The sequence below is a fragment of the Octodon degus genome, unplaced genomic scaffold (genome assembly GCF_000260255.1).
Source record: "Octodon degus isolate 3935 unplaced genomic scaffold, OctDeg1.0 scaffold00076, whole genome shotgun sequence".
Classification (NCBI taxonomy): domain Eukaryota; kingdom Metazoa; phylum Chordata; class Mammalia; order Rodentia; family Octodontidae; genus Octodon; species Octodon degus.
In genome coordinates this window covers 6,879,422-6,899,493 of record NW_004524652.1, presented here as the reverse complement: position 1 = coordinate 6,899,493, position 20,072 = coordinate 6,879,422, and the positions used below count along the sequence as shown (strand labels likewise).

Here is a 20,072-nt window from a genome sequence, read left to right as displayed (position 1 = left end):
GCAGCAAGAAGAGTTCCACTGCTCACGGTGCAGCAAGCTAGAGCTGAGCCCAGGATGGACGGGGAATAAAAGCGACATGCTGGAGTTACCACCGCGTGCATCGAGAAAGTCTCTGAATGGCTGAGCTCTCTGGAAGCATTCCCCAGTTATTCTGATCATCAATGCAGACAGCTGTTGGCGGTGTGGCACCTCCAGAGGCAGCTCGCCAGAGAGAGCAGAAACTTTGTTTCTGGGTAAGAACCTACCTCAATCCTCTTCCTTCTTAGAAGTAAACACAACTTGCTTAGATCAGAACACAGTCAGAGACAGAGTGCCTTCCTCGTCAGGGAGGGGCATTCAGCCACATCACCTCCAGCCTTCCACACACAACAGGGCGCCACATCCCAGGCACGGTATGTCTCCCAGGAATGCAGCCCTGTGGACCAGCGCTTGACGTTCCACTTTTATTTTTGTTCTGACCTCCTCAGTCTCTGTTCTCCTAGTTTAAGAACTGTATTCATTTCTGAGGCTGTTAAGATTCTCCATCTCCATGATCCCTGCTGTACGCCTGGAGGCCTCTCATGATCCTGAGCTCAGAAAATTTAAAACCAGTGTGTCTTTACCCAGGCGGATCCTCTTCTTTCTCCATGTAATTAAGAACACAAAAAAGAAGAAACAGTAGTATAGGAGACAGACCCCAAAGTGATGACTTTCATATTCCCCTTTCTTCTATGGGGTTTCCCTTCCTTTTAGCAACTTCTTCAAAACGGCAGTTCATCGGGCAGCGCACGTGCCATGGCTAGGAACACTCTAGAAAGGTTTTTCCATTAGCGCCTCCATCCAGCTGGTTCCGTTCATTAGCTTAGTGGTGGCAATGACATACTCCGTACCTCCATCTTCCAGCTGGGACAGAAAGCGCAGGGCAGCAATTTCAGCGAACGTTACGCCCCCGAGGAAAAATATCAGAGTGACTCGGTTTTCTCCTGGTTGCCCTAAAATATATGTATTTCAGAATTTAGAATTATTACTGGTGCTTGTCTTTCTGCATCAAAGTATTTTTTTCATTGCTAGGAATAAAAAGGTCAAGTGCATCTTCGGACAGACAGATCATATGAAACTTAAGGAACATTGATTTGTGGGGCTCTTTTGGCAGTACTGAGGATCCAAACTGGGACCTTGTGCCTGCCAGGCAGGTGCTTATGTTGCTGAGCTATATCCCTGGCCCAAGAACACGGATTTTGATCTCAAAGCTTTTTTCTAACTCTGGAGAGCCTCAAGGCTCTACAAGCTGCTACTCCTGAGGGAAAAATGTGGCTTTTGTGCTTAAGATATACCTTAGCAACGAACAAGAGCTGGGTCTGACCGACTCCTAAGTACTGCTCAAACCTTTCACACAGTGACCCACAATACAAGAAAACCACAGTAACGGCACGTAATTACTCACAGATGCTGCGCACGGAACTTACGTTTCTTCTGCAGCCCTGTGGGCAGTGGCTGGCGCTCTTCAAAGTGGGGTCCGGGGAGGATGCGAAGGACTTCCTCGATGCTCCGCCAGCCAGGCCGGGACAGCAGCTGGGCCAGCCGCACGCTGAGTGGCGCGTAGCCACTGTACACGTAAGAGATGTCTGTGGGGTTCTGTGCAGTGATTAAAGGGAAACAGAACCGGTGGGTAATGGGCTCGGGGGACCTATGGTCTTCTGAGAAACCCAGTGCATGTGATTGGAGGGCAGAGGCAGATGACCCCGGCTAGCTCCTGTTCCAACCCCGCCACACAGCCTCTGTCCTCAGAACCAGGGCTTCACTACTGACTCCGGGCAAGTGCTCAAAGCAGCTCTGGGCACTGAGGACAAGAAACTCCAGCTTTGGTGAGAAGCTTCTGAGAAGGGAACTGTGCGCGGCCTCCGAGCCCTGCAGCTGCACCTGAAGTGCTTGCTCTGCAGAGGCCTGCATGCCATCTAAGCGTGAAGCGTGAAGCGACCAACAGAGGCATGAGCTACAGCACTGTGGCGGCGGCGGAAGGCTGGGAACGTCACAGGAGAAGGTGCGACCGTAAGACCTCTGCCTAGGGGCTAGGGGTGGGGCTTGGGGGTCGAATGCTGAGAACTCGGTGTGTGCAAGGCCCGGAGCTCAATTCCCAGCATAGAAAGAAACCGAAACTCCCTCAGTAGCAATTGAAAACAATTAGAAAAAATGAGGTAGATCAATGAACGATTTTCAAGATTGTCCACTAAGTGGTGTGGGCGGATTTAGGGCAAGAAGTCAGAATAGCAAGAGAGCTCAACTAATACACGTACGATGACGCACACAATTAAGGGAAACTATTTTTCTACTGGGAAAAATAATTCAATTTTGCTACTGACAAGGAACTGTCGAGATCTTAGCTCTTGTTGCAAAAGACTGCCCTATGAAGACCTTTATGAAAAATCCAAACGGCAGTGAGATGAGATTTAGAAACATTACGATACACAATGAATATTTAAAAAAGCAGACCCTGCTTGCAGACCAGCAGTGCAGGACCTGCAAGGAGAGCTACTAACCGGCCTGTGCCAAAGCGGCGTCCTCGCCCCGCTCGCCTTGCTCTAGTATGGCTGCCATGTTCACGCGTCACCATCTCCACGCGCCCTCCTCCCCGTGGCGCTGGGCCCATCCCTACTTTCCTCACAGGAAGAGCTCCCCACCACACCAGCACTGGGCGGTCACCTGGTCACACATCTTTTAATCTCCCCTTAAATGCCCACGTTTCCTATGAGATCCTGACAGCCACAACACATGAATACACTGTTTTCAAAAACCTGAATTAGTTTCAGAAGGACACCTGTTGTCAATTAAGTGGCAGGTATCACCTCCATAGCCAAGCAGAGCCCAAGTGCAGGAAGGGATCTCACCTGCTCATTGACGTCATCCATCCAGAGGCGCAGCGTCTTCCGGATCGTCGGGTAACTGTTCCTGCCCCCCGTCTGTGGCTTCAGCAGGCCGGCCTTCTCCAGGTTGTGCAAGGTCAGGATGTGCTCGTAGCCGTAGGTCTGCAAGAGAAGCCCCTCAGATCTGAGGTCAGATCAGAAGCGCTTCTGCAATTCTCACAACAGAGCCTGCCCGATTCCCACTGAGGGGCACGTTACCAAGGTGCCAAGTAGACTGTGGACCACAGGAAGGCTTGGGGACAAGATGTGCGCACCTCATTTGACCATTACCACTAATCCAATTCTTTGTCTCACAGCAAGGTTTAAATAAAGTCAATATTACTGGGGACAACCTGAGCATCAAATGAAGTATAACAGACTTATACATGGGACATAATTATTAATAAAAAAGAATGATGCAGAGCTATACATCCTGATAAGGAAGAACTTCTGGATATACTTTTAAGGGCAAAAAGATGGTAATAAAATATGTATAATAGGATTTTGGGGTTTTGTGTGTTAAGAGGTTTTCACTATGTAGTTCAGGCTAGCCTTGAACTCACAGCAATCCTCCTGCCTCAGCCTCCCGAGTTCGGAGATAACAGGAGCATGGCACCATGCCTGGTTTATATAGTTTGTATGAGCTGTGTATAGTTTTGGTCTAAGCACTTTCTGTTTATTAATTCAGTTGCTCTTATGACCCCGAGAGGGAGGGATCATCACATCTCCACCAGACAGAAATGTTTAGGAAGTTGCCGAAGATCCCAGTGGCAGCAGAGCTGGGCCCTAGTGGGTCTCACCCTGAGGCACGTAGGCACTGTTGGTATGCACTTTGAGTTGAGCGGCTGTAAGAAGATAAGCCACATTTTGACATGAGTCACATCTGGGGAAGAAAAGAGGGCCAGGGAGATGGCTCAGTGGAATAAGCGCTTCCCTGGCAAGCGCAAGGGCCTCAGTTCAATCACTGGTTCTGCCAAAAAAAAAAAAAAAAAAAAAAAAAAGAAAACAGAGGCGCATCCAGGGATGGAGAAGCATGTACTTCATCCTGCTTCTGCACTGTTGGGGATATGACGAGCACTGTGTGTAACGTCAGACGGGTGACCCAATTCCAGGACGCCTGCTGTCTCTCAGGAGCTCTCCCTCCATAAGACTTTTCCATGCTTAAAAAAAGACGTGTAAAGGACTTGTCAGATAGCTCAGCAGATTAAAGCACCTGCTTAGGCAGACCCAGGGACGGGGACCTATCCCCTGCATGCTACGCTGGCCCTGCCCCAGGCTGTAGGAGCCAGCGACTGAGACTGGGCGCGGTGGTGCGCGCCTGTAATCCCAGCACTTGGGAGGCTGAAAACAGGAGGATCACTAGGAGTTCACTCTGTGTAGTGAGACCCTGTAGACCCTGTGTTAAATACATTAAAAAAAAAAAAAGAAGTGCAAGTCCAACCTGGGTAAGTTAGCAACTTAGCAAGACACTGTGAGAAGAAGAAAAAAGAAAAACGAACACAAAAGCTTAGTGCAAAAGTCCTGGGTTCAATCCCTGGTACAAAGACAAAGAAAACGACAAAAGCAAAATAAATTCAAGAGCATTTAATTTTAACAGCAATGTATTTCCTACAAGTGACTGAAAGTAGCACATAAATACTGCCTGAGATATCTTCAAATGAGAATTTTAAAACAACAGTGGGATTTTCCTCATGATAAAGCAAGAGATGTAAGTTGTAACTGTTGTCAGAAATCTGCAAAAAGTTCTCTTTTTTCATAACCTGACAAATTCATGAAGAAAATGAGTGTTAGGTCTGGCTGGCCTGGGTGGTCTTGGGCAAGGCTCCCCAGTAGCCTATGGCTCAGATTTTCATTTAAAATGAAGATACCAGGAGGCAAGACAGGGCTGTGAGGCTTCACTGCAAACAAAGCTCTTCTGCTAATCCCTGGTACACAGCAAATACTCAATAATCCTTTACCACTGTTTTTTTTTTTTTTTTGTTTTGTTTCGTTTTTGTGGAACCAGGGATTGAACTCAGGCCCTTGCGTTTGCCAGGTAAGCACTTATTCTACTGAGCCATCTCCGTGGCCCTACCACTGTTATTATACACATGTATAATAAACAGTGATGGAACAATTCCTCCAGGTATCAATTTTTTTTAATATACTTGGTACAGGGTCTTGCTACAAAGCTCAGACTTGTACTGGGAGCAATCCTCCTATTTTCAGCCTCCCAGCACTGGGATTACAGGTGTGTGCCACCACACCTGCTCTTGGTGGCCGGCTCAGTGCACCCAGGGGTGAGGCTGGCGCTGCATGTGCTACCAGGGATTGAACCCCAGTTCCTGTGCTTGCCTAGCCAGGTGCTTAGGCCACTGAGCTATCTTTTTTTTTTTTTAATTTTTTTTTTTTAACATTTTTTATTTATTGTGTGTGTGTGTGTGTGGCCAGCTCAGCCCACCAGGGGCCGCGGCTGGCTGGCATGTGGTGCTGGGGGATCGAACCGCGGTCCCTGTGCTTCTCCAAGCCTGCTCCAAATAGGTGCCCTAGACCACTGAGCCATCTCTCCAGCCCCCACTGAGCTATCTTAACAGTCATGGTATTGAAAGATTAAAAGGCCAGTGGTAATAACATACCAAAACAACAGCTTTGTGAAATACTTTTTAAAAAAAGACATTTTCTTTTTTGGCAAACTAAAAAAGTTATTTATTTATTTATTTTTGTAGTACCAAAGCACCTGCGCTTTGGACCCTGCGCTTGCCAGGCAAGCACTTATTCTACTAAGCTATCTCCCCAGCCCCAAAAATTTTAAAATATACTACCTGGAGAATTTCTCTTTTGTAATAATCCAGAACTTTCTGCTTGAGTCCGCTGTTGCACACAGACTGGAGGCAAACCAGCCTTAACACTTTGATCAGTGGGTGCTTTTGCGCAATACAATCCTCAATGTAATTGTTGACCTAGAAACAAAGCATTTATGCGGATGATCTTCAATGAACTTGATCTTGAAAATTTGATACTCAGTTTCTAAGTCCAAGAAAGGAGATGTGTAGGAGGATGGCCTACTTCCTTCTCTCCGCCCGGCACACCCGCCCGGCTTCCCCGCCCGGCTCCAGCCCCACAGACACGCCAGCTATCTGACCATGTCACAGAGGCACAGGGCAGCGAGGCCACCATCAGCCCATCGCAACGCCTGCTGACACCTGGCCCTGTGGCGGCCTCGAGAAAGGCTGCCCACCGCCCGGCGCTTCTGTGGCCTCATCTACCTCCAAAACAGCAACAACTTACGTAGAGCAGAGTGGTAGGAGTAATTTTAGAAGATGGGGACTTTCATATATTCAATTAAAAATTTTAATAGAGCTAAATATTTAAAGAAATATTATAAACAAATTTCTCAAGAGCAAATATTTTAGGTTTTGTTTCAGCCATACTGGGCCTCACACATGCTAGGGAGGCTCTCTATCACTGAGCTAATTCTCAGCCCCAAAAGCGAAGACCTTACAGCACTTAGAAGTTTTGGATTTCAGACAACAGTTCTCATCTCACCAGGTACCACAGAGCCGTCACACATAAAGCAATGCTAAATTCTGTTCTTCAATAAAATTCCTATTTGCATTCACATTTTGCCTTTGTTCATAAAATTAGACAAAGCACAGAAATCAGAGCCGAGTTTACGCGGCTATAACTGTATGTCTGATAAACTTTCAGCTATTGTTAGAGTGGTTTATTGTCTACGTACCTTATCAGTGTCTACTCCAGACATGAACTCCTGTTCCACTGTTAATTTATCAAAGAAGTCTTCAGAAGCTAAAATACAATTAATAAATTTACAACTTAGAAACTCAATAAATGTTAACTTATTCAAAGTGTGGGCTTTTATACATGAAGCATGATTAAGAAACAAAATATGCAGAAAAGCAAGGAAGCCTGAGTTCAAATTATCACCCAAAGAGAACTGTCAAGCGTGAAAAGCCTAGAACTCTGAATGAAATTACATCCAAACATAGCTGGCTACTGTACTTTTTCTGTCCCTAGATTTTATTTTTTTTTAAATGTTTTTTTCATTTTTTGGTACCAGGGATCAAACTCAGGACTGTGTGCTTGCCTGGTAGGTGTTTATGCCACTGACCTATCTCCCTGGTCCTGTTCCTAAAATTTAAATACAGATGTTGAAAGTGTGTATAATGAGTCTCAGTATCAATGAAAACAAATTTCCCTTTTTTTTTTTTTTAAACAGTCTCAATATGCTTTTAGGATGGTCTCAAACTTTCAAACGTGCAGCAATCCTCCTGCCTCAGCCTCCTGAGCGCTGGGACTGCAGGCACGCATCACCACCACCGCCTGGTGCTCCTGCCTTGTGATTTATTTAAGATACAAAGTATACTACATAAAACTTGGCACCAAACAATCTCCTATCCAGCCCTGTATTCTGATGGACAAACCTGATTTAATATAAAGCTGAGCTTTTCCTAAATACTCAAGTTAGGCTTTGTAGGCCAATCCTACAGAAAAATTTCAAGAGAAATCCAAAAACTCAGAAATGTGGTACTGCTCTAATTAAGAAGTCCTTCACAATGGGGGTGTGTGTGTGTGGAGGGGGACTAAAAGCATTAACTGCCTTATGTTATTATGAGAACAGTCTTAGGGGTAAATCTCTCCTCTTTATTCCAAATACTTCCTCACTCAGTCATGAAAGGAGTCAACCATAATGGACCGTTCTTACCACACACACACCAGCATGTGCGCCAAGACCTTGGATTCCAACCCAGAGCTAATCAGCAAGGCATCAGGGTGCCGACGATGGGGTGTTGGACACAGTGTGTGCGCGCGACCGCCCCAGACAGAAAGAACTGTACCCATAGTGCTCACTGGTCACGTCTTTGATCAACTCCGCGATAGAGGTGTGGTTGGCGAGTGAGCCGCGGGCAGCCTGCATGTGGGGCAGCTGGGACACGAACTGCTTGATCTCCCCCACTGTCTTGGCATTGTGCCGCTCCTGCAGGGCAGAGAGCAGCTCATCAGGGAGGATAGGTATTTCAGGGGACGTTTAATTTGCATAATGTGAAGGAAAGAATGGAAACATGAAGATCAGGCCAAACCTGACCCCAACATTATACGGAGTAACAGAGAAACACGTCACGGCAAGGTTCACGTGCCTGCCTCCCACACTCGCGCGGCCCCAGGGACAATGCCTGTGATTCTCTTTTCCTATGCAGCAGCTCACACCCAGTGTGAGGATGCCCAGGAGACTGTGGGCATCTGACCATTAGTGAGGTTAGTGTTAGGTAAGTCACACAAATTTCTTTTTTTCTTTTTTTTTTCGGAACTGGGGATTGAACTCAGACCCTTGCACTTGCCAGGCAAGTGCTTATTCTACTGAGCCATCTCCCCAGCCCCACACAAATTTCTGAGTGAAGAACTAAGATGGCTTGGCAGGTACCACGCCTGAAATTCTTGTACTCAGGAGGCTGAGAAAGGAGGATCGCCGCAAGTTTGAGGCCAGCCTGGACTACATAGTGAGACCCTGTTTCAAAAACCAAAGCTAAGATGAAAAATTAGGACACAAGCAGAAGGGACCACGAGTGCAAAGCTTCCTATGCGTCAGGAGCACATCCAGCCCAGCTGCCAAACCTTAATCTTGAGGACAGCCTATAAACAAAGGGAAACCTGCTTAGCAATGAGGACATATTTAAGGGCAAAACACTCAAAAGCATCATCAAAAATAGGAAAAGTCGGGGGCTGGTGAGATGGCTCAGTGGTCTAAAGCACCTACTTGGAACAAGCTTTAGCAAAACCCAGGGACCACAGTTCGATCCCCCAGCACCACATGCCAGCCAGCCCGCCCCCTGGTGGGCTGAGCTGGCCACACACACACACACACACACACACACACAAAAATAGGAAAAGTCACTTAATGTAATTCCTAAGAAAAGTAAAAACCTGCAGCCACATGCTCAGAGAAAGATAAGTCTTCAAAAACTTCTAATTTATATCTCCAAACCTAACTACTCAGAGCTGACCAGCCTACTGAGCGCCCATGTTTCAGAGGGGAGGCAAGACCAGGCAGGAAGGCGCTCACGAAGCCTCCGGTCCCGAAGCTCCGGCTGCCGGCTCTCCAGCCCATTATCACCCGCCACAGGCGGACGCAGGGCCCGCACCTGCAGGGACCAACCTGGGACACATCGGGAGCTGCACTTCTGTTACAGGGAGCTTTTATTCTTAGGGCAGCTGGCTTCCATGTAAGTGAGGGGGAGAAACTGAAAGGAAGAGGAGAATGACAGCATTTATGATAAAAGCTTATTAATCACAAACACCTTGGCGCTCCCAATAACCTCTGAAAAAGAAAAATATAATCCTTTCTACCATGGGTCTGGGAAGCTTGCTTTTGGTTTCTGAGAGACAGCGTCTCACTTACAGCCCAGGCTGACCGGGACTCAAAGTGCTGCTCCTGCCTCAGCCTCCTGAGGGCTGGAAGGACAAGCGTGCACCACTATGCCCAGCCCTAGGAAAAAGTTTTAAAAGAAAACCTTAGATCCTTCTGAATCTGAAGCTGCGGAGGGTGGGAAGGCCGTGGCAACACCGAGGCCCACCTGCGCCACCCCTTCTATCAACATGGTCACCCTGAAGCCACCAGAGACAACAAGCAGCACGTTTCACCTCAAAGGCCGCAGAGATGATCTTGGCCTTCTTGCTGAGCACGGAGCCCACTGCATTGAAGTTCTTGTCTCGGATCTCCGCATAGAGCTCCTCTGCTGAGTTCAGCTGCAGCTTCTTGGCCTCTGTGGGGAGCTCCTTCCCGCCATCACCCTGCTTCTTAGGCGTGAATTTCTCTGGGGGTAACTTCACATAACCTGCACAGGGAAAGGGGCCACGCAGCGTACGATGACTGAAGAACCAGGCACAGGTGCCCACACGCGAATCTGCTCCAGCTCCACAGAGACTGGGGACTGCAGCCTTAGGAGAAAATGGCACACAGCTAATCTAAGGACAGGAAGCCGAATTTTCTGATCAAGGAGATTATGGAGCCACAGAGCAATGTGATCGATGATGTGCAGTGAGCCTGGGGAGAGTAACATGGAGAGAAAAAACATGCTCTCAGGCTTTCACAGAGAGCACATTGGTCAAGCAATGGCCGTGACTCATCCTCATGGCTGACACTGACAAAAGGATGTATAAAGTGCGGTACAGGGCTACAGGATAAATCCTGAGAGTACTTGGCTGACCTCATCAGATACACAAGTTACATTTCTTGGTATATAGGTCTTGCTTTATCTTGGTCTTAACCATCCAGCAGAAAAGTATAAAAATGAGGTATATAAAGTAAAGCCATATTAATACGATGAGCTGTAAAAGGCTCGTCAATAACTTCTGAGGATAACCCACTAATATTATAGACTGCTAGACAGAGTTGGATTGTTTAGCTGAATTCAAACACCTATAGTATTTAGATGCCACAAGAATACCCACCCCTGACAGGACTAAACAAAAAAAAAAAAGGTGGATACAAAGGAAAGATCATTTTGTATTTATATATGCAAAATAGGATAGATATACAGCTACTTTTGCTTAATTCAATGAGAAGAAACAGGTCTACTAATAGTGTTTGGACAGGATAACCTGTCTGCTTCTTGTACTATAGATAACCACTTGGCAGGATACAGAATAGATTTCATATTGTGGTTTGCAGTCCAAAACAGTGTGAAAGGCAAGCCAGAAGGCTGGGCATACCATCACACACCTATGAGCCCCACATTTGGGAGGCTGAGGCAAGAGGATCAATGTGCATTCAAAGCCAACCTGGGCTACAGAGACCCTGTCTCAAAAAAAAACAAAACAGATGAAAAGAAATGACTGACTAGCTGGGTTCCATCACACATGCCTGAGCCCCAGCTACCAAGGAGCGGGAGGCAGGAAGGGGCCAACCTGGGCAACTCAACGAGATCCTGTCTCAAAATAAAATTTTTACCAAGGGCTAGGGATAGCTCACCAATAGTTACCCTGAGTCTGAGATTTTTTCAAAAATAAAATGATCCTTGGAAAATATTGTCTGATCTTTCCCCATCCAGTTATTTTCCTTTTTCTAAATGTTCCTATTTGGTAATTTTGTGTATTATAGACATATTCACATATAAAACATACAATCAAAGTTAAGCTTGGCTATATACTCTTTCATTTTCCATATTTATTAGTTTAATGATTCCACCACATTTTATAATGTTCTCAAGATTTGGATTACTTAGAAAATTCTGGAAAATAAATGACAGTTCTTATACAAAACTCCTTGGCCTCTATTTATGAACAATTCCTCAAGGGACATTCTCAGACTGGATTTTCTTAGAACCAAGAGTTAAAAGTTTTATATACTACCAAATGGCTTCCAAAGGGTTTATATTAATCTACATTTTAAAAGTCATCATTAGAAGTGTCTAAGTTCAAATAAATCTTAAGTATGCAACATAAAAATGGTATCCTCAGGGCCTGGGGAGATGGCTCAGTAGAATAGGCGCTTCCCTGGCAAGTGCAAGGGCCTGAGTTCAATCCCCGGTTCTGCCAAAAAAAAAAAAAAAAAAAAAAAAAAAAAGGTACCCTCCAGATAAAAGATTTTTTTGTCAAATGTTCTACAAATAAAGAGTTGTCACTTTACTTACTGTTCTGAATGCCATAAATTTCATCAATGAGTCCTTCATATGTGAGCTGAGTAGCCAGAGGTGTTAATAAATCCACATTTCGATCAAGCAGCAAGAGATTATCAAAAACAGGAAATACTGAGTTCTGGCTTCCTGTGAACTCTCTCTTCATCCTGATCATCATGTTGGCCACTTGCTGGAAGCAAAACATTGGATCAGGGGGGCTCCTGGGAACCAGATCTTTAAAATTCAGCTAAAAATAGGATAATCAAAAGATTTTGAGAGAGAGAGAGAGAGTGACTATAAACATGAGACTGATAAAAAATAAACAGCAAAGAGCATCTGCGGGCTGAAGACTCAGCTTAGCAGGCTTGGTGCACCAGGCTCTGGGCTGGATTCCCACTACTGCACACAGACAGACGGCACTTGCTGTTGGCCACCCATCCCGACCCTTGCAGCCGGGGGCAGACACACCCAGAGACACAGTATGAGAGTCTGTGTTTGTCACTTAGGGAAGTTATGCTCCTCCAAGTCACTGCTGACACCGAATTAGCCAACACTGAGCCACTGCTCGCAGAGACACATGCCAAGGAACCCGAGAGTCCCATCACGACCTTCATCCCCTGGTCCATTTGCTTTACGTGTGTTTGTGGAGGTGCCTGCCTTAGTGGGTATCGTGGAGTCAGCCACACTGAACGCAGGCCCCAGCAGCTCCCTACCCGGCCTAAACAAAACCTTTGGGACAGGGCACCTCCTCTGTTAAGACACCAGACAGCACTTTACCCATGCCAAGCCTCCAGCACACAGAAGTGTAAGACGTGACGCTAAGCAGAAAAAAAAAGGATGCTTGTTTGTGGCTGAGAGCCAGAAGACAGCAGCAGAGCGTCACCCTGCTGGTGGACCCTCAGCTGGGAGCCAGCCAGGTGACATACTCCTCACCACCGTGCACCCACAGACCACCTGGGGTGCTGGTATGAGGGCTACACTCTCACAGGAGGGAGAAGGCCAATTCCCACAAGGACTGGGGTGTACCTGTGCACTTCCCCTTGGCCCCCAGCTGGAGCTCGGGGCCTCCCTCCCCATCCCCGGCTCTCACCCGGGCACACTCCCCTTTCCCAAAGATCTGGGGGATCGTTCCATACAGAGCTTGCAGAGTCATCAGCCCCTTGGCCGCATGGTACAGGCTCGTCTGGTCGCCCTCCAGGTAGCACTCCTGCAGAGAGAAAGGCCAGTCACTGGGGACCCACAGGCTCCTCTCGGGAGCTGCCAGGTCCCTGCCTATGTTAATGGACAATAAAGCTATTTCCTGACTGTACCAGGACACTCAGACTCCAGCTCTCCTGGCCTCAGTTCTTCATTTAGCAGCTCTCCTTGAAAGCCTGCTGTGCAAAGACTGTATTGACGACAGGCTTTCTCACTCACTCAGAAGGCTGAGGTGGGAGAAGCACAAGTTCTAGCTAGCCTGGGCAACTTAGCAAGACCTTGTTTCAAAAGAAAAAAGAAAAAAGGCAGGAGATGTAGCTCAGGAGTAAAGCATCCTTATATCCATCCCCAGTACTGTCAAAAAAAGAAAAATAAAATGTAAAGTGGGCTGTAGGCATGGCGCAATGGTAGAATCCTTGCCTAGCACGTGCCAGGCCCTGGATCCAATCCTGAGCACTACAAATAAAAAATGAGGGATGGGGAGACAGCTCAGTGGCTTAAGTGCCTGAGTGGCAGGCGCCTAGTTCAATCCTTGGTACCAAGAGAGTAAAAAAAACACCAAAAAATGACACCACCAGGTGCGGTGGTGCACGCCTGTAACCCCAGCACTCATCGGAGAGCAAGGCAGAAGGATCACACTGTGTGAAGCCAACCTGGACTACGCAGTGAGGTCAAGGCTGGCCTGGACTACACAGTAAAACTCTGACTCAAAAACAAAAAATGAACAAAGAGTATGCTCCATGAAGTGTCAAAAATACTTCCTTGCACTTCCCCACAATGCGCACACCCAGTGGGGTGTGGCGAGCGGGCTCGGCTCACACACCAGTGGGGCTAGGCTCAGGCTGTCTTGCTTTGACTTCCAGCCGTGTCACCTTGCTGTGGCTGAGGCTGGTGAGGTAACCTTTCAGGGCTCCGGTTTGTGCACCTACAGGACAGAGCATACGCCACTCAGGCCAACGGCTAAGTGAGAAGAGCACCTGTACTTTAACCCCAGTACCTGAAACACAGTCCATCTTTCGTGACCACATGCCAGTTTTTAAAAAATTATCATCATCAAGCCCTTCTAAGCCAAAACAGCACCTGGTGCTGGTACTAAAGTGTCAGGTTCAAGAAGCCAACCTGGCCTATAGCGAGGCCAAGGCCAGCCGGGGTTCAGGAAGCACTACCCCAGTGTCCCCAGCAGGCAGGGCTGGGAGCAGGAAGGAAGCTGGGCCCAGGCACTGAGGAAGGGCCAGCAGAGCTCTGGAGCAGGGAGGAGGAAGACATCTCAAAAAAGTTTTCCCGGTGAGTGGCACTGAAGCGCTGCCAGGATAAGGCACCTGTGTGGCACACCGTAATGGAGGATGCCCAAGACAGCTTTTCTGGAACAATTACTTAAACTCCTGAGCAGAAAGAGCTAAACTAAAAACTGGAGAAACATTTCTTTTGAGGCAGGGTCTCACTATGTGGTTCAGCCAGGCTTTAAACTCACTATATAGCCCAGACTGCCCTCAAACTCACAGCAGTCCTCCTGCCTCAGCTTCCTGAGTGCTGGGATTATAGGTGAGCACCACAACAGGAAACATTTCTTGAAATAACATTCATGCTCTCTTTTTCTTTTCTTTCTTGTTTTGGTGGCACTGGGGATTAAACCCAGGGCCTTTGAACTGAGCTACATCTCAGTTCTGTATTTTAATTTTTACTTTTGAGACAGGGCTACAGTAAGTCGCTCGGGCTGGGCTCCAACTCGGATCTTCCTGCCTCAGCCTCTCAGAGCACTAGGACTGAAGGTGTGTGCCACCACACGCAGCTTTTAGAGGACATCTTGAACATTAATAAACACCAGTAATGAGACTCAGCTTCCTGGGGTCATGACAGTAATGAGACACTTCGCTATTCACACGCCTGCCCAAAGTCGAGTCTGACGTCAGGGAAATGCCGAACTTACTTTGAATGCGCCCTCTGACTCCATGGACAAGAGATCCCCATCGAATGGAATGAGATCTAAACTGTACTCTTCCCTGTGAATAAAGGATCCCAATACACCCAGGTCCTTTAACCGCTGTTCACACAGCAAGCTACGGCGCGGCACGAACAAGATGTGGAAATCTCTTGCTGGACCACGTCTGTCTTCACTGCAAAGAAAGGAGGAGGGTTAGCGTAAGTGCTCGTACAGCTCAGTCGCTGTCTGCAGTACTTCACGCCAGTCTCCTGCCGCACATCAGCCCGAGACTGGTCAGGTAGAGAACACTGAGTCTCAGACCCAAAGGGTCACAGCTCTGTGCTCTGTCTTCTGTCCCAAACAGGAAGGCAGCACTGAGTGACAGCCAGCACTCTGTGGCTTTCCTCTGGCCTTCACGAAGCCATTATGAAGCATTAAGCTCTAGGGTTTATTACAACAGGATACCTATGTCTCACGGAAAACAAATGGTTCTTTAACCAGACCAACACAACGACAGCCTCACATTAAACTGAGAGACCACTCCTGACTCCCATCCTCTCCTCCCCTTTCAGTGGACTCCAGAAATAGCTCAGAGGCTTTTAAGATGGAAGGGGCGGCATCAATCAATTGTACCGGAGTGCAGACTGCGCAGAGAGCACTTCCTCCACAAAATGGATGCTACATTAAATTTTAATCAGCTTACTTATTTTGCTTATGAAATTCTAACACATCACATTAATCGAAAAATAATCTTTAGAAGATTAAAAATAAAAAACTAGGGTCCTTTGTTCTGACACAGATTGAAACTTCTAGCTGCACCAAGAGAATGGGCTAAGCCCCATCTTGTGCTGATAGAACCACTTCACAAGTTTCCTGCCCGTCCTCTTTTTAAATTTTTGTTTCTTCTGAGACACAGTCATGCTTTGCAGTCCAGGCTGGTCTTGGGCTTCCTACACAGCCCAAGCTGGCCTTGAATTTGTGGCAATCCGCCTTCCTCTGCCTCCCAGTGCTGGGAGCTTCCGTATCTCTTCTTATGCTGCTCCATCCCTGCCCAGTTGCTTTTTTTTCAGTACCAGCAATCAGACTCAGGACCTTGCATTTGCCAGCTGGGGCTGTGCTGCTGAGCTATATCCCCAGCTCTGTCCAGTTTTCCCAAACATTTTTTTTTAAATCAGTTTTCATTTTACTGTACAGTATATTCACGTAAGATCCTGCATCTCCAGGGTAACCAGATCACATTCAGGTTAGCACTGCTAGTAACAAAATCATACAAATACTCTGGCTTAGAGGCCAGGGAGATAGCTCAGCAGCGTAAGCGCCCGCAAGGCAAGAACAAGGTCCTGAGTTAGATCTCTGGTATTGGGGGGAAAAAAAAATTACTCTGGTGGGGCCGGGAAGATACCTCAGTAGAATAAGCACTTGCCTGGCAAGTGCAAGGGCCTCAGTTCAATCCCTGGTTCTGCAAAAAAACAAAAAAAAACCCCCCAAAAACCCAAAACCAAAAAAACCACTCTGGGGCCGGCCAGATAGCTCAGTGGATTAAAGTGCCTGCTTAGGCAGACTCAGAGGCCAAGGGTTCGATCCCCGGCCTGGAGTGCACTGAGATGATTGAGACTGGGTGTGGTGGCATGTGTCTATAATCCCAGCGCTTGGGAGGCTAAAAAACAGGAAGGATCACTACAAGTCTATTCTGTGTAGTGAGACCCTGTACTAAATACATTTTTAAAAATACTCTGGCTTAAAAACAAAATACAATGATGTACGTTACTACTTCTTTCCCTTTAATACTGTAGAAGCCTTGTACCATCTAGCGTGAAGCCATTATACACACAATGAAATTAAACCATGGGGACACGGAGAGTTCCAAAACCCTGGAGAACTCCCCAGTGCTGTCTTCTAGTTGCTGGGCCAGAGGAGGGCAAGCTCTCAGCTCACACCCAAAAGCAGAAGTGGAAGGGGAGGGGCTCATTTAATCTGAAAACTCATGGCTCTTCAGGCCACTTCTATACACATTACTAAAATAACCTAAAAATTTTAAACAGTTTATGTGACTAAGGGATGGTAAAAGAAGAAGCACCTGGGAAAACTTCTACTAGTCACAGAGGGAAATCTGATCCACAGACATTCCACGCACAAAAAAGAAAAGGAAACTCTATCACACCCCGCAATATGCCAAGTTCTCAAGGTACTTTTCACTGTGCTGCACTGTGCCACCTTCCAATGCACTGGCACGGGTGGGAGGCTGCAAAAAGGAGGAGCTCTGTATCTGTAGGTGAGCCAGCACAAGAGGTACCGGGGAGACGGCTCAGCGGAGTAAGTGCTTCCCTTCAATCCCCGGCTCTGCCAAAAAAAAAAAAAAAGAAAAGAAAGAAAGAAAAGAAAGAAAGAAAGAAAGAAAGAAACCATTACAAGGACCAGCCTCTTTTGCCCAACATAAGCGCTGGCATACCTGAGTACATTTTCAGCAATTATGTCCATCAGTTCTAGCCTGGGTCTGACAAAAAAAATAATATTCTTGACATCAGCTGCCGGCAAACGACTTCCTTTAAGTGTGAACATTTTTTCCACTTCATGTTCCTAAGAAAAAAGGTGCACAGAAGATTAACAAAAACTCTGAAACTTACCTGTCACATTCAGGCTCAAAAATCAAGCACACTCCCAATCAAATGCATGGCAATAGTTCATTATTAAAAGTTAGGCCCTCTCTCCCAGCAAACACATAAAGTTTCAGGATACAGCCACAGCTGTTGCACCCACATTCAAATGACTCCAACACGATGAACTACTAAAAACACAGGCAATGGTCACATAATATAATGCCAAAGTCTACACAGACCACGGCACAGAAGACATTAATCAGCTGCTACTACCAGTGTTTGTACCGATCACAAAGTCTGCAGTGAATTAGTTGGAAGGAAATGTAACATTTGATCCTCACTGCTGAAGTTCAGAATTATTAATCCCGGCAGAATACCCACAGAGCTTGTTTACCTTTAGTAGTGAATACTGTGCAATCAGGCCAAAGGGTCCCGTTAGGTACTCATCCCAAACTATTGCCTGGAAGAGGGAGAAACACTCTCTTACTACAGACAGATAACAGTGGAATTTCAGTATCAACAGGAAGCTGAAGTCATTCCCAGTACTCATATCTTCTTCAAATCTGAAGTTAAAGGTTCTTGCCGGGCGTGCTGGTGCCTGCCTGTAATTTCAGCACTCAGGAGCCTGAGGCAGGAGGATTGCTGCGAGCTTGAGGCCAGCCTGGGCTACAAAGTGAACTCAAAGCCAGCCTGAACTGTATAGCAAGATCCTGTCTCAAAAAGACTCCCTCCCCCCAAAAATAATTAAATTCTAATTGACACTGAGCACATATCTGTAATCCTAACACTCCGGAGGCTGAGGCAGGAGGACTGCCTTGAGTTCAAGGCCAGCCAGCACTATATAATGAGACAAAGGCCATCCTTGGATCTTACAGTGCAAGTGAATCAAGACTTCAAACTAGGCCTTTTGATATTGTAAAGTCACTGCTCTGGGCCCCTCTGAGTATTTCTACTACTAAACTCCAGCTCCACTTTTTCTTTAATTGAAGTTATTTAAACATTTGTACATTAACGGTCAGTTGTAAGAAATAGAGACTTTTGTGCATTTTACTCAGTTTCTCCCAGTGGTAACTTTTTTTTTTTTTTTTTTTTGTATTTTTAGTGCGGGATCTACACTGTCTCACTACACAGATGGGACTCCTAGTGATTCTGTCAACCTCCCAAGCTCTGGGATTACAGGCCATACCGCCATGCCCAGTCTAGTGGTAACATTTTGAAAAGATATAGCACAATATTACACCCTTGGATCCTGACACTGATTCAATCCATGATCTCATTTTGATTTCAGCATCATCTGCTGAATTAAACTGGCTCCCTTTATTTCGGCCTGCTTTATGCCCTCGATGACTGCTAGTAATCTCTCTATGTCTTGAGTCCAAGTCTGGTTCCTGACGTTTCTCAGTCTTCCCTTCGGAGGAATGGAATACAGCATTACTCAGAGGACTCATAAATCATTCCAAAAGAACAGAGGTAGCAATTCTTAAGTGCATTTAAGTCCCGGACCTACAGTGTCTGCCTCCCTTGTGAGCTTGGTGCTCTATCAGGCTAATTCATATTATTTTACAAAGGCCGAGTTAAAACTCCAAAGAACTACACCTTGTCTCATCTTTTCTGTATGCAGGTTGTAAGACGTCAGTGCTTCAGAAGTCTGGATTTGTACTGACACGCACGGTTACGGGAACGAGTGCACACCGCGCCATCTACATCCCGGGCCGGGCGCGCCCCACTCGTCTCTGGAGATGCCCAGAGCTGCGCCCTAGACCCAGATTACACGGGCCTAGAGCGGCTCGCCGGGAGCTGGGACACAACACTGGCTCAGAGCAGCCGCGAAGGCGCGCCGAACCCTCCGGCCGCGTCGCCGCCGCCCGCCGGTCTGCGGCCAGCAGGGTCCCGAGGCTCGCTTCCGGCAAGCTCCAGGGGGCGTTACACGCAGCAAGCTGGGGCGACCCAGGCCGGACTAGGCCAGGCCGGCCCGGGGGGCGAGGGTGCTGCCGCCGTCTCCTGCCCCTCACCTTGCTTCCCGCGCACTTGTCCAAGAATTCGCGCAGTTCGCGACGCACCGCCTCGCGCAGCACGTTCAGGTTCACTCGGCCGTAGGACAAGTGCGCCGCCATCTTGCCCCGCTGCCCTTTCCCAACGCGAGGCCGCGGTTGGTCACCTGATGGCGCGCCCACGTGACCCGACCGCCGACGCGCGCCCAGCCCGCAGCCTGAGTCCGCCCCGTGCGGTCCTAGTGTCCGCCTCATTTTCTTCCCCTTCCCTCTAACAGCCAGTTCAGATCCTGAGTGGAGATTGGATTTCTCACTCCCATTTAAAAAATCGCCACTTCCTTCTTACTACCAAAAGTAGTTGTAAAAATTTGAGGCTCCACTCGAATGCAAATCTTTTAAATTATAAAAATCATGTTCCGGGGTTGGGGAGATAGCTCGGCGGTCTAAGTGCCTGCCTGGCAATTGCAAAGACCCAAATTGGATCCCGGGTACCGCACGTTGAGCCAGCTCCTGAATGTACGCAGTGCCAGCCCGGAAACCCGGCGCACTTGAGCGTGCCTGTAATCTCAGCGCTGGAGAGGCTGAGACAAGAGGATCACTGGGTCCAACTGCATAGCGAGATCCCGTATCAAATTTTTTAAAAAATCATGCTCTTCGCTTGGCACTAATGAAGGTTCCTTGGGTTTGTGAGCGCCAATATATGGTTAGCGATCAAGGCAAACTTATATGGGTTTTCGCTTTTCCTAGAAGACTTACGGAGACGTTATTTCATGCCAATACTATTTTTTGTAGAAAATCCAGTATCAAACCAAATGGAAAGTTATTTGATCCAAGGAATTAGCAGGCAACATTTTTTATGCGAGTTGGCTGTGGAA

The 20,072-nt window shown here is 47.2% G+C and overlaps 1 protein-coding gene across 1 annotated transcript; it reads right to left on the bottom strand.

Annotated features, from left to right (window-relative positions):
• Positions 1-429: 429 nt before the first annotated feature.
• Vps33a (VPS33A, CORVET/HOPS core subunit) lies at positions 430-19,352 on the bottom strand. The gene is made up of 13 exons (XM_004635890.2): positions 19,219-19,352; positions 17,601-17,666; positions 17,059-17,186; positions 14,616-14,802; positions 12,582-12,698; positions 11,507-11,681; positions 9,516-9,709; positions 7,728-7,854; positions 6,598-6,665; positions 5,681-5,818; positions 2,865-3,002; positions 1,446-1,614; positions 430-971 (listed from the first exon to the last, which is right to left on the bottom strand). The coding sequence occupies exons 1-13, from the start codon at positions 19,318-19,320 to the stop codon at positions 790-792; spliced, it is 1,791 nt and encodes a 596-aa protein (XP_004635947.1). The 5' UTR covers positions 19,321-19,352; the 3' UTR covers positions 430-789.
• Between the last annotated feature and the right edge of the window lie 720 nt (positions 19,353-20,072).